General features: G+C 39.8%; 2 protein-coding genes across 2 annotated transcripts in view; one reads left to right on the top strand and one right to left on the bottom strand.

The window, feature by feature from the left end:
* Positions 1-15,369, top strand: part of CFAP44 (cilia and flagella associated protein 44) — an 81,555-nt gene that overhangs the window by 26,603 nt on the left and 39,583 nt on the right. Inside the window, exons 11-15 of the mRNA XM_044941875.2 lie at positions 215-262; positions 868-967; positions 1,615-1,709; positions 8,128-8,337; positions 8,948-9,058. Coding sequence (XP_044797810.2) covers positions 215-262; positions 868-967; positions 1,615-1,709; positions 8,128-8,337; positions 8,948-9,058 — 564 coding nt within the window. The remainder of the gene's footprint in view (positions 1-214; positions 263-867; positions 968-1,614; positions 1,710-8,127; positions 8,338-8,947; positions 9,059-15,369) is intronic.
* LOC102393372 (protein FRG1) lies at positions 11,783-12,754 on the bottom strand. Its single transcript, XM_006076345.4, is given in 2 exon segments — positions 11,783-11,993; positions 11,995-12,754. Coding segments are annotated over 2 exon segments (777 nt in total). The 5' UTR covers positions 12,625-12,754; the 3' UTR covers positions 11,783-11,846.

Raw genomic sequence — 15,369 nt, 5'->3', positions numbered from 1 at the left:
CAGAAAACCAATTAGCATTTTTACTATGTTAAACTGACTACAAGGTTTATGAGATTGCTTTATTATGTGGTTGCTATTATTAAATTTCAATCACACTTTAAAATATATGTAAGTATTGGTATTGTTGGTCCTTTAAATCATAAAAAGAAAATCCTTTAATTTGATAAAATTTCAAAATGGTGAACAATATATTATTGAGTATTTAATTTTTTAGGATTCCAATGGAGCCATATGGAAGCTTGACCTTAGCTTTTCAAACATTGTAAGTTGCCTGTTTTTCTCATTTGTTTCAAACTCTCATAGTAAAATGGTCGTTATTCTTCTTTAAAAGATACCTTATCTTTCTCCATATTTGATTGTTTTCCCATCAAAAACTTGCTCAACATATCCAAAGAATTTATATTGTCTCTGTCTTTCTCTTGTTATGATTTTACATAAAAAATATGAAAAAGATTCTATCTCATTAAAAAATTTACAGGAAAAGTGGCAGTGACAATGGCTAACATTTTATAGTGCTTTATAGTTTTCATAAACATTTGACATTTTAATGTATATTATCTCAACTAATCCTCTCAACTGCTCAGTTTTGTAGGGAGGCAGTTGCCATCATCTCATTTTACTGATGAAGAAATAGAAACCGGCATTTGAAGTAACTTGTACCAAATCACACAGCTATCAAGTGTAAAGCCAGTATTCTCTTTCTCCTAACTCTGAACTTCAGCGTTCTTGCTATCTTATAATGCCTTTTCTTATTTCTATTCAGATGAAGTCATACATGATACAGAGTTCTATTTGCATTTCTTTAAACTTGGCTTTAATTCTATGTTAACCTGACTTTGGACTCTAATAGAATCTCTCTGTTATCAGACCCAAGATCCAGAATGCCTGTTCTCCTTCCATTCTGGAGCCATTGAAGCTTTGGCCGTCTCTCCTGTCACTTATCTCATGGCCACTACCGGCTTGGACTGTAAGTAAGAACTCATATCTGACCTTTTGTGTTTTATTTTCAGTACATTTTAAAATGTGTTTGATTAAGGCATTTGAGAATTTTTCCAAAAGGGAAGCCTCCTGATACTAATGAGGTAAGTTTTTGCAGAGGGGAAGGGCCCAGAATATAGCAGCCTTGGTTATTGTGAGACATAAAAGATATATCAATAAATTACTCATGAAAATACCATTCATCTTGGTATTCTCCACAGTAGTGCTTTTCCTTCTCTTTCCATGTCCTTCCTTTCTTCTTGACTTACCTATGTGGACTGTGAAAGGGGAAACTGATCACTAGTCAATCAGCAGTGTTTTCTTCAGTACACTTGTCTCTCATTATCTGTGGTGGTGGTGGTGGGGTTGGTTCCAGGACTCCACTGATACTAACATCCATAGATGTTCAAGTCCCTTTTATAAAATGGCATAGCACGTATTCATGTTTATAAATTACCTGATTGAGGGTATACATGTAAAATTTTAAGCAATGTAAAGAAAGACTATGTCAGTTGATTTTTCTATGACATTTCTTGTTATAGTGCTTAGATATAAATGAACCATGGTAATTAGAGCTGTTACATATATATATATACTACATATATAACTTGTTTCTTTAAAACTGTCTTTCTATAGGCTCTATTAGATTCTATGACTTTGCTGGCAAAACTCCTTTGCTTCAGATGAAATTCAAGCAAGGAGGTACTGCCCTTGCTTGGGTACCACGGCTGGTAAGCTTATTATAATGAATTTTACTAAAAATCTATTTGTAAATATGATATATCAGTGCTATTTCTTAGAAATATAGATATTTTCTGAATCTGGATTTTAGAGCAGAATAAAAATTCGAACTTAGTTTGTCCATTCAGAATATGATAGAAATCATATCATGACTTGGTTATTGTGTTTTTAATGAAAAGTCTATTCTTATGCCACTTAAAGTTTAGAAATAGTTTTGTGTTAAAAAGTAATTACCTGATAGAACTTTGTGTATCTATCTTCTGTTTAACTCTGGTTCATTCTATGTACTTCTAGAATGTCTACAATGTGCTGGGCCTATTTCTAGATTCTGGGAATATAGCAGGGAATATAGCAGTGAACAAAAAGACAAAAATACTTGCCGGCATGAACCTTTACCCCGATAGGAGAATGTTACACCCCCATGGGAGATGGTGGGAAGGACAGACAATGAACAAAATAAGTAAATTTATGTGATATGTTAAATAATGGGAAAAAATTAGAGCTTTGTTCTAGTTATCTGTTGCTGTGTAGTAAACCACTCCAAATGTAGTGGCATAAAAAAAGCAATCATTTTTTTGCTTACATACTCTGCTTTGGGAATTCAGACAGGTGACAGCAGGAATGGTTTCTCTCTTCTTCACAGTATCCTGGCTTCAGTTGGGGAGATTTGAATGGCTGGGGCCGGGAGTCATCTAAAGGCTTCTTTGTCCCAAGTCTGGCACCTGGGTTGAAGGCTGGGTTAAGCTGTGATGCTAATAGGAGTGCTTACCTGAAGCCCATGCCACACAGAGAGGTCATTATCACAGCATGGTGGCCTCAGGGCAGTCAAACTTCTTCATGGTGGCTCAGGGCTCCAAGATCTTATGTTCCAACAAAGAAGGCAGAAGCTGCTGTCATTTCATGACCTGGCCTTAGGAGTCACATATGATCACATGCACTACGCTCAGTTAGGGGATGAAACAGCCATAAGCACCACACAGATTCACAGAGAGAGGAAGCTCAACTATCTTTCTACGGGAGGTATGTCAATGAATTTGCAGCCATGTTTTTATAAAACATCATGGGAATATTTGGGGAATGGTTAATCCTTAATCCTTTGAGTTGAAATCAAGAGAAAATGTTCCAGGCCCAAAGTAGATGTAGAGGTGGCTGGAATGGAGGGGACTTTCATGATGGGATCAAGATCAGAAGGAGAACTCAGGGCAGGAAATAGAAGCAGAACAATGATGAGGCTAGATTAAGTAGGAACCATGGAGTATTGTGGAAAAAGGAAGAGCGTTCCAGAAAAACATCTATTTCTGCTTTATTGACTATGCCAAAGCCTTTGACTGTGTGGACCACAATAAACTGTGGAAAATTCTTCAAGAGATGGGAATACCAGACCACCTGACCTGCCTCTTGAGAATCTGTATGCAGGTCAGGAAGCAACAGTTAGAACTGGACATGGAACAACAGACTGGTTCCAAATAGGAAAAGGAGTACATCAAGGCTGTATATTGTCACCCTGCTTATTTAACTTATATGCAGAGTACATCACGAGAAACGCTGGGGTGGAAGAAGTACAAGCTGGAATCAAGATTGCTGGGAGAAATATCAATAACCTCAGATATGCAGATGACACCACCCTTATGGCAGAAAGTGAAGAGGAGCTCAAAAGCCTCTTGATGAAAGTGAAAGAAGAGAGTGAAAAAGTTGGCTTGAAGCTCAACATTCAGAAAACGAAGATCATGGCATCTGGTTCCATCACTTCATGGGAAATAGATGGGGAAACAGTGGAAACAGTGTCAGACTTTATTTTTCTGGGCTCCAAAATCACTGCAGATGGTGATTGCAGCCATGAAATTAAAAGACACTTACTCCTTGGAAGGAAAGTTATGACCAACGTAGATAGCATATTCAAAAGCAGAGATACTACTTTGCCAACAAAGGTCCATCTAGTCAAGGCTATGGTTTTTCCAGTGGTCATGTATGGATGTGGAAGTTGGACTGTGAAGAAAGCTGAGTGCTGAAGAATTGAAGCTTTTGAACTGTGGTGTTGGAGAAGACTCTTGAGAGTCCCTTGGACTGCAAGGAGATCCAACCAGTCCATTCTAAAGGAGATTAGTCCTGGGTGTTCATTGGAAGGACTGATGCTAAAGCTGAAACTCCACCTCATGCAAAGAATTGACTCATTGGAAAAGACTCTGATGCTGGGAGGGACTGGGGGCAGGAGGAGAAGGGGACGACAGAGGATGAGATGGCTGGATGGCATCACTGACTCGATGGACATGAGTTTGAGTGAACTCCGGGAGTTGGTGATGGACAGGGAGGCCTGGTGTGCTGCAATTCATGGGGTCTCAAAGAGTCGGACACGACTGAGTGACTGAACTGAACTGATGGAGTATTTAGATTACCAAACCTGGATCATTCTTTATCTAATCTATTTACACTCTTATCTGAAGTCTTAAAATACAGCTTACCAAATTGAATCATTTTTTTCAGAGGTTTGTGGAATGTTCATAGAGCATTTAATTTTTAGCCTTAAATCCAAGTAATGATTTATAGATATTATGCTAGAATTTCCCTTTCTTCATACCCTCTTACCTTTCTGGAAAGCTGCATATCATTCTTCACAATTTAAGTATTAATTGAAGCTGCTCACTTAATACTGAACTGAACTGAAGTCGCTCAGTCGTGTCCGACTGTTTGCGACCCCATGGACTTGAGCCTACCGGGCTCCTCCATCCATGGGATTTTCCAGGCAAGAATACTGGAGTGGGTTGCCATTTCCTTCTCCAGGGGAACTTCCCGACCCAGGGATTGAACCCGGGTCTCCCGCATTGTAGGCAGACGCTTTACCGTCTGAGCCACAAGGGAAGCCCAGGTCAAATATCATCACCTCTTCCCAGCCCTCCACGAACCCATCTTGAAGGGTACTCCTTCCTTCATGATCTAGGACTGTGTTTAAGGACTGTGTATATACCTCTTTTGTAGCACTTAATCACAGTGTACTAAGATGACTTGCTTCATTTTCTGTCTTTCTCACCAGGCTGTGTTCTTCATGGCAATACCATATCTTATTCTTCTTTGTGTTAATACTTCCAGTGCCTCTACACTTACTGGTACGTATAGGCACTTAGTAGATTTGAATAAGCAACATTCAACCGGAATTGAATGTAGTTCTTATTCCCAAGACTTTCATAATTGCCTGGCCTTAAGGGATGATCACTCCATTCTCAAGAATACCAGGGCTCTTGCCCTTCTCCTAAATGCCTTCCAAGGCAGCAGATTTAGTACATACAGACACTGCTAGATTTATATCTCCAGCCAAGACTTTTCTTCTAAGCTGCAGACTATTTGTCGTCTTCATTTTGAGATCTCCAGGGGACCTCAAACTCAACATGTCCAAGATTAAGTTCATGATCTTCTACTGGTCCCCAGTCCCCCTCCCCCCACTTCAAAATAATAAATGCAACAACAGCCCACACACTCACATACCTGGCTCTCTTCCAGGATCTCCTGTCTCAGTAAATATGTCATTCTTGACACCTCCCTCTGCTTCATTCCCCATATCTAGTCACCACCAAATAGGACCATTATACCCATCTCTAAAATGTGTCCAGGTCTCTCAGCTCCACTATACCACCTCAGACCACATGACATTAATCAGTCTCCAGGAGTAAAACAGCCATCATTTTAAAAGTCTCCCTACACAAAAATAAACTCAAAATTAATTAAAGATCTAAATGTAAGACCAGAAACTCCTAGAGGAAAACATAGGCAAACACTCTCTGACATAAATCACAGCAGGATCCTCTATGACCTATCTCCCAGAGTAATGGAAATAAAAGCAAAAATAAACAAATGGAACCTAATTAAACTTAAAAGCTTTTGCACAACGAATGAAACTATAAGCAGGGTGAAAAGACAGCTTTTAGAATGGAAGAAAATAATAGCAAATGAAGCAACTGACAAAGAATTAATCTCCAAAATATACAAGCAGCTCAATACCAGAAAAAGAAATGATCCAATCAAAAAATGGGCCAGAGAACTAAACAGACAATTCTCCAAAGAAAACACACAGAAGGCTAACAAACACATGAAAAGATGCTCAACATCACTCATTATCAGAGAAATGCAAATCAAAACCACAGTGAGGCTCTATCTCACACTGGTTAGAATGGCTGCTATCAAAAAGTATACAAACAATAAATGCTGGAGAGGGTGTGGAGAAAAGGGAACCCTCTTACACTATTAGTGGGAATACAAACTAGTACAGCCACTATGGAGAACAGTGTGGAAATTCCTTAAACTGGAAATACAACTGCCATATGACCCAGCAATCCCACTGCTGGGCATACACACCAAGGAAACCAGAATTGAAAGAGACACGTGTACCCCAATGTCCATCACAGCACTGTTTACAATAGCCAGGACATGGAAGCAACCTAGATGTCCATCAGCAGACGAATGGGTAAGAAAGCTGTGGTACATTTACACAATAGAATATTACTCAGCCATTAAAAAGAATACATTTGAATCAGTTCTAATGAGGTGGATGAAACTGGAGCCTATTATACAGAGTGAAGTAAGTCAGAAAGAAAAACACCAAATACAGTGTATTAATGCATATATATGGAATTTAGAAAGATGGTAACGACAGCCCTATGTGCAAGACAGCAAGAGACACAGATATAAAGAACAGAATTTTGGATTCTGTGGGAGAAGGTGAGGGTGGGATGATTTGAGAAAATAGCACTAAAACATGTATATTATCATATGTGAAATAGATCACCAGTCCAAGTTCGATGCATGAGACAGGGCACTCAAAGCTGGTGCACCGGGACAACCCTGACGGATGGAGGTAGGAGGGGGGTTCAGGATGGGGGATACATGTATACCCATGGCTGATTCATGTCAATGTATGGCAAAAATTGCCACAATATTGTAATTAGCTTCCAATTAAAATAAAATTAATTAAAAAAATAGTCTTCCTAAAGTTTCCCGTGCATCCTGTCTCGGCCACCTCAGATCCATTCTCTGCGTTGCACCTAGGATGACTTTCCTGAAATAGTAGATCTGATCATGTCACCTCCCCACTCTACATCCCCAAACTAAAAACTATTTGACTCCTTACCTCTCTGGGATGAAAGCTATCCTTAATGTGACATATAAGCCATTTTGTGACCTAATGCTTGTGGAAGCACTGTTCCCTCACTCAGTCTGTTCTAGTCAAACTGACTCTTTCCTGTTACATTATTTCCTGCCACATGACCTGTGCAAAAGCAATATCCTCTCCCAGAGGTATTTTTATGCTTCATTAACTCCTGGGCATCCCTCTGTTCTCAGCTTCACTGTATCTTCCTTAAGGAAGCTCTGAGTCTAGGTCAGCTTTCTTTGCTATACATTCTCACAGACTGTTTCTTTCCTTTAACACTTATTTAAGTTTATAATTCCACATTCCTTTGTGTGGTTGATTAATGAAGCTCCAATACTGTGGCCACCTGATGTAAAGAGCTGACTCATTGGAAAAGACCCTGACGCTGGGGAAGATTGAAGGCAAAAGGAGAAGGGGATGGCAGAGGATGAAATGGTTAGATGACATCACCAACTCAATGGACATGGATTTGAGCAAACTTCAGGAGATAGTGGAGGACAGAGGAGCCTGGTGTGCTACAATCCATGGGGTCACAAAGAATAGGACATGACTTAGTGACTGAACAACAACAACATGTCCTCCCACTCAGCCATTAATTTGTGAAAATGGGTTGAGACTGTTTATGCTTACTCTTGGATTGCTGCTGATGGGTCTCTGGCACATAGTAGATAGATTGTCCTTGTCTACCAGTCTCATGGTCAGCAGTGATAATGGACTGTCCTAGAAGAGATAGAGTTTACCATAGAGTAGTATAAGGAATTATCGATGGGCCCTTATTTTAGTTCATTATTTAGTTAAATTACTGAAGTCTAAATAAAATACAGAAAATTCTCCAGGCAAGAGTACTGATGTGGGTTGCCATTTCCTTCTCCAGGGGATCTTCCTGACCCAGGGATTGATCCCTGGTCTCCTGCATTGCAGGCAGATTCTTTACCAACTGAGCTACAAGGGAAGCCCAATTATTTAGTTAAATTACTTAAGTCTAAATAAAATACAGAAATATCTGTAATTTGCTCAGTCATGTCTGACTCTTTGTGATCCCATGGACTATAGCCCGCCAGGCTCCTCTGTTGATGGCATTTTCCAGGCAAGAATACCGGAGTGGTTGCCATTTCCTTCTCCAGGGGATCTTCCTGACCCAGGGATTGAACCTGGGTCTTCTTCATTGCAGGCAGATTCTTTACCATCTGAGCTACCAGGAAAGCCCATAATGCAGTGTAGCTCTCTTAATTAACTAATTTTGGAAACCTTGCATTTCTTTTTTGTCCAAGATAAGCTATGGTGGAGCACAGATTACTGCAGGATTTGAAGATGGCGTTGTTCGAATTCTTGAACTTTATGATCCAAAAGGGCTCACGGTTTTTGTGGGACGAAAGAAAGTTTTGGATGCAGATATTCGTTTGAAACAGGTTTTCAAACCTCATACTGCTGCTATCACTGCTTTAGCTTATGATCGTGATGGAGAAGTTCTAGCCACAGGGGTAAGGAGTAGATTTCCTTTTGTTTCCTATTGAATTTTTGTGGTTAACCTTGCCTTATTAGTCGTCCTACTTAATGATGCCTTCTTTCCTTATATTTCTTTCCAAGAACGTATATCTATTTCTTGTTTTCTTTGTATTCACATTCTTTCAGTATAGTCTGTGCCTCACTATAAAATATTAAAAATATTCTTACAAATTGAGTTGTAATGCTTATTTTAAATGAATAGAAATTCTCAACTGGGAATAATGCAGCATGTTTTATGTATGGTCAGTGTTTTAAATGAAGAGAAAAACCATGTAAATTCATTATGCATAAATAGGTGAGCATATGCATTGTGGAATTTTTTGTGAATTAATTTATACACAGGTATGGTGATCATTTTTTTTTTTTTTAGAAACACAAGAAAACATGTGACAGGTTTGTCAAACATTCTCACAGGGAAAATGAAGCAAATATTTGAAATAAGAATGTTCCCAGAATAATCTAGGATATATGATCATTATAGGTATAAGTATACAGTGGGTGTAATATAGCTGTTAAATATTTCTTTATACTCTCTGGAATAGATTTCCATAATAATATATATTTGGATATCTCTCTTTTTCTTAGAGTAAAGATAAAACTGTCTTCTTTTTCGAAGTGGAAAGGGACTATAAGCCTATTGGTTATATTACTACTCCTGGACCTGTTTGCCAGCTAACATGGTCTTCAAGCTCTCATGTAAGTAGTTATTGTCTTCATGTTTAAATCTCAATTACTACATAGTGAAGTGATCTGTTAGAAAATAGTGGGTGGAATTACTAGCTCCGCTCTTGGGTCCTGCAGCGAGGGGCCAAGGAAGCTGTTCAGCTTGACTAGTGAAACATCACTCAGGAGCTCCAAGCCACCACCCTCCATACTCCCACTACCTCCTCTCTCTTCCATAATCTAATCAGTCTATTATATCTGAGTTTGCTTCAACAACAGAGACTTTATCATGAAACACAACTTGTCAGAATGTGTTGACTTGGGTCTGGCAGTCCTTCTGACATTAAGTTCATTTCTAAGGTCTGAATGTATTTGTCCTCATCTTTATTGCTTTCCTGCTCCTCTCTCTGAATTTCACCTCCATTTTCTTTTCCAACTTCCATTTCCTGTTTCCTAACGACAATGGTGATTCAGCATTGATTACTAATCTTATTAAATGCCTCTAATTTCCCTACTTTTGAGCATAGGATAATTCAATCACCTGAATATTGATTGTCTAAGCCAGGTACTGTACTAGGATCCTAGCATAATAATAATACCAATGAACTCTATAGAAGTGCTATCAGAATTTTGGGGATAGCATCTGTAACCTATTTTAAATAGTTATATTGTTCTGTGATAGAATTATTTAAGGTTTCACAAGGGAATGGGTGACTAAAATATCAGTATCAGTGGTTTAGATAGTATGTACTATGAATATGGGGCTTTTCTGGTGGCTCAACAGTAAAGAATCTGCCTTCAATGCAGGAGCCCCAGGGAGACACAGGTTCAATACCTCGGTCAGAAAGATCCCCTGGAGAAGGGCATGGCAACCCACTCCAGTATTATTGCTTGGAAAATCCCATGGATAGAGGAGCCTGGCAGGCTACAGACCATGGGGTTGCAGAGTCCGACACGACTGGAGCGACTTAACAGGCACGTACGCACTATGAATATAGAGCAGGGGAGTATCAAGAAAGGGGGAAGTTAACATGTTATGTTATATTATTCTATATTAATCTTAAGGAATTGGCAGAATGTGAGTCAGAGAGGAGGTGAGTGCAAGTGGTGTAGGTAAAGAGAATGAGAGCTGCAGAAGATGCTCTGTTAAAGCATGAGCAGTTATATCACAACATATTTGTGCATCCGTCAGTCATTTCTCTCGACATCAAAGTTACAAAAAAAAGCAGCCCAACATTTTTCAGGAGTTAGGAACGATGGGTGGGAAAGGGGTGGGTTTGACTCTATAAAGGGACAGCTTGAAGGAGATCTTTTTGGTGGTGGAGTAGTTTGTATTTTGCTTGCTGTGGATGATTACTTGAATCTGCACATGTGATAAAATGACATGGAACCATACACACATTCTATGTTAATGTTGATTTCCTGCTTTTGATATTGGTGCATAAGAGGTAACCAGTGGGAGAAACTGGGCAAAGGGTACATGATACCTCTTTGTACTATCTTAGTAGCTTCCTATGAATTAATATTTCAAAATAAGAATTTTTTAAAGAAGTAAGCAGAAAAGACCCCTCTCTCCCTCCACCAGGATGAGATGGTTGGATGGCATCACCAACTCAATGGACATGAGTTTGGGTAAACTCCAGGAGTTGGTGATGGACAGGGAGGCCTGGCATGCTGTGGTTCATGGGCTCGCAAAGAGTCGGACACGACTGAGCAACTGAACTGAACTCCCTCCACCAAAACAGATAAAAAGACATTTCAGGCAGTGGTACCAGTTAGCACTTGTATTTCTAACATTGTTTGGGAGTTACTAACGTAAAAGTAAATTACTCTCATTTCACAATACATACATGTATCAAATCATCATGTTGTACATCTTAAACTTATACAATGTTATGTCAATTATATTACAATGAAAGTGAGAGAAGAAATAAATTACCATTTGTAGCTGCACACTTCAGTTGTCCAAATAGCAATAGCTGTTAGCCCCTACCAGCTCAATGGTCAGTCCTGTAACCTTCCTGAATGCATTAAGCTTCTGTCCATTATTTTCTTTTCCAGTAAGAGTGCATCACTCAAATAACCATTCTACCTGCAGTTGTCACTACTGTGATCACTTAGGTAGTAGTTACAAGGAAGAAGTTATAAGGGAGCCAGATGAGAGGCAGGTAGATCTATTGGGCAGCTGTGTTCCAGAGAAGATGACACCAAGGTGTGGATACAAGCTAGGTTGAATGGACAGAACTTGATGATCTTTTGAATTTCTGGGGATAATTTTGAGGTTCTAAATGAAATTCATTGGAGTTTCTCTAAATGTTATTTTTTTTTTCTCTCTCTTGCATTTTCTGAGAGCACCATTTTTCCTGTTTCCTAAACCAGGAAATCTTTGAGCCATCTCTTTCTGACCTCTGACCACCCTGCTTCACCAAGCCCTGCCATTGGTTATGCATCTTAAACATCTGTTAAATCTGTCTCTTCTGTGTCCTCTCTGCTCCTCTTTGTTTCATCCATTAAGCTTTGAACTTGATCTTCTCTGCATAAAATGACCTCCTTCTTATCCTGACACGTATCAACTCACTATTTTTTAACATACACACATAATTTACTAATGGGGGCTTTCCTGGTGGCTCAGATGGTAAAGAATCTACCTGCAATGCAGGAGGACTGGATTTGATCCCTGGGTCAGCAAGATCCCTTGGAGAAGGAGATGGCTACCCACTCCAGTATTCTTTTTTTTTTTTCCTGTAAAAACATTGGTTTTATTATTCAAAAAAAAAAAAAAAAAACACACAAAAGGAGAAGACAGAAACAAAAATCCTGGTCATTTGCAGTATCTATCAGCTTTCAATTTGGCTCTCCTGTCCAGAAGTGTTTCATGCAAGAATCCATCTTTCCGGGCCTTTTTTAGAATTTTACTGTCTTCTTTACTTATTTTAAGCTTGTGGTCTTGGAAGCTCTGGAATTTTTTTTACGTAATTGATTTCACACTGTTTGACATTTCCTTTGTCTTCTTCTGGAATATCATCTTTTTTCTTAGTTTCCCTTTCAGCGCAGGATCTGATCTTTATCATTTCTTCTTCTCCTGCCGTTTTACTTTTGGCTTCTATATCACCTGCTTCATTGCATCTAATAAAACAGCTATTGGAGGCCAGTAAAGCCATTTTCCCATCTTGAAAGATGGGTTCCCACTGCTCTCTAGGTCCAATTGCATCTGAACGCCCAACAACAAGTCCGTCTGAATTTATACCAAGGTATTTCCCATAGCCAGATTTCAGGGCAATTCTGGAATCAGACAATTTGACAGCTGTAAACTGCTCTGGAGGACTAGGGCCCTCATCAACTTCTTTATGCGGAGCTCCCAGGGTAAAGAGTCCATTGTCGAGTGCATGTATGTAGGTTCCTTTATCCATTTCAATTGCTATGGTTCCTGAAATCTCACCAAAGTTCGTGACTGTCCACCAGATTCCAACAATATCAAGCTGAGTTTCTTCATCTTCTTCTCTTTTTCTCTTCTTCTCTTTGCTCTTTTTCTTCTTACTCTTGGCCTTGGTTCCCTTGAGCACGAGTTTGGTGGACTTCACATAGGAGTACTCGGCCATGGTCGTGGCAAAAGACGTGAACCGGAGCAGGAGCGGGCGACGGAGGCACAAAAGTTCCCCGAAAACGTACGCTCCACCAGAGAGGGCGCGTCTCCCTGCGGCCCCTGGCCTTTTTTCACCCCAATGTCCCACTCCAGTATTCTTGCCTGGAGAATTCCATGAACAGAGGAACCTGATGGGATACAATCCATGGAGTCTCAAAGAGTCAAACATGACTGAGTGACTAATGCTAACTAATTTACTAATATTCTAATAAGGATTTTTATATGTACATATGTAACAGTGATAATACCCCCTTTTTGTAATGTCCTTACCGGCTTTGGAATTGAGGTATTACTGGCCTTATTTTTGAAAAAAAAAGTCTTTATATTCTCTGGACCTGAATTGTTGTTTGTAGGAGGATTTTTAATAATGAATTTCTTCAATAGATACAGAACTATAAACTGCTAAAAAAGATAACTATCACCCCACAATTTTATACCCAGTGTTAGTATCATTCAAAAATGAAACTAAGTAAACAATAATGTGACTTTTTGGATGAAATGAGCAACTCCTGTTCCTATGCAGCTTTCAGTTCAGTTCAGTTCAGTTCAGTTCAGTCGCTCAGTCGTGTCCGACTCTTTGCGACCCCATGAATCGCAGCACGCCAGGCCTCCCTGTCCATCACCAACTTTCGGAGTTCACTCAGACTCACATCCATCGAGTCAGTGATGCCATCCAGCCATCTCATCCTCTGTTGTCCCCTTCTCCTCCTGCCCCCCAATCCCTCCCAGCATCAGAGTCTTTTCCAATGAGTCAACTCTTTGCATGAGGTAGCCAAAGTACTGAAGTTTCAGCTTTAGCATCATTCCTTCCAAAGAACACCCAGGGCTGATCTCCTTTAGGATGGACTGGTTAGATCTCCTTGCAGTCCAAGGGACTCTCAAGAGTCTTCTCCAACACCACAGTTCAAAAGCATCAGTTCTTCGGTGCTCAGCTTTCTTCACAGTCCAACTCTCACATCCATACATGACCACTGGAAAAACCATAGCCTTGACGAGATGGACCTTTGTTGGCAAAGTAATGTCTCTGCTTTTCAATATGCTATCTGGGTTGGTCATAACTTTTCTTCCAAGGAGTAAGCATCTTTTAATTTCATGGGGTTATGTAAATGTTTTAAAGGCAAATGCCCAGCAGAATGTCAGGCTCACATTTCTGCATTTCCTTTTTCTCTGGTATCCTGTGCTCTCAAGTTCTAACTTTCTTGTTGGTTGCTTTGAATTTCAACTTGTGTCTGTTTATGTCTGTTGTTTTTTTTTTCAGTCATTCAATTGTGCTCGACTCTTTGTGACCCCATGGACTGCAACATACCAGGTCTCCCTGTATCCTTCACCATCTCCCGGATCTTGCTCTAGCTCATGTCCATTGAATCAGTGATGCTATCCAACCATCTCATCCTCTGTCGTCCCCTTCTCCTCCTGCCCTCGATCTTTCCCAGCATCAGGGTCTTTTCCAATGAGTTAGCTCTTTGCATCAGGTGGCCAAAGTATTGAGCTTCAGCTTCAGTCCTTCCAATGAATATTCAGGGTTGATTTCCTTTAGGATAGACTGATTTGATCTCTGTGCAATCCAAGGAACTCTCAAGAGTCTTCTCCAGCACCACAGTTTGAAAGCATCTGTTCTTTATGTCTGAGAGAATGCCTAAAGCTCTAGAACACTGCATTCTGATTGGCTTCTATGTCCCATTCTGTAAGTTGGCCAATGCCCTGAGAAGAAAAAGTACAAAGAATGTTCGCCTCACCTCAACTAGCTTCCTTTTTCCTGCAATCTTGGCTTCAGAGCTGTAGTTATACTGATTTCTCGGTGATGTCTTTAGCTGGTTTAGCAAACTTTTCATGTTATTGAATTGTTAGCTAATATATAGCTAATATAGGGGTTTTCATCTGTTTATAAATAAGATTTGGCTAATATTTTCTTTCTTCATAGTTCCTCTGTTTTGTTATTAAAATTTTTTAATCTCCTAAGATGAATTGTAAAATATCCCTCTTTTTCTATTCTCTTGAAGAGTTTAAATTAGAATTTTAAATTTTTGGCAGACTTGGTAATGTATTCATCAGAGCATAGCGTCTGAGGTGATTTTTTTAAAATTAATTCAATGACTTTAATAATTGTGTGTGTGTGTGTGTGTGTTCCGTCATGTCCGACTTTTTGTGACTCCATAGACTGAACCCGCCAGGCTCCTCTGTTCATGATATTTCCCAGGCAAGAATACTGGAGTGGGTTGACATTTCCTACTCCTGGGATCTTCTCAGCCCAGGGATCGAACCTGTCTGTCTTGTGTCTCCTGTATTGGCAGTCAAATTCTTTACTTCGGCACCGCCTGGGAAATCATAGTTCTTTTAAAATTTTTAAAGTATGCTTCTACTGCTGCTGCTAAGTCTCTTCAGTCATGTCTGACTTTGTGCGACCCCATAGATGGCAGCCTACCAGGCTCCTCTGTCACTGGGATTTTCCAGGCAAGAACACTGGAGTGGGTTGCCATTTCCTTCTCCAAAGCATGAAAGTGAAAAGTGAAAGTGAAGTTGCTAAGTGAAAAGTGAAAGTGAAGTTGCTTGGTCATGTCCAACTCTTTGTGACCCCATGGACTGCAGCCCACCAGGCTCCTCCGTCCATGGAATTTTCCAGGCAAGAGTACTGGAGTGGGTTGCCATTGCCTTCTCCATTTTAAAGTATAATTGACATAAATTAGTTTTAAATAAACAACAT

Source organism: Bubalus bubalis, chromosome 1 (genome assembly GCF_019923935.1).
Source record: "Bubalus bubalis isolate 160015118507 breed Murrah chromosome 1, NDDB_SH_1, whole genome shotgun sequence".
NCBI lineage: Eukaryota > Metazoa > Chordata > Mammalia > Artiodactyla > Bovidae > Bubalus > Bubalus bubalis.
This window is presented reverse-complemented; position numbering and strand designations above follow the sequence as displayed.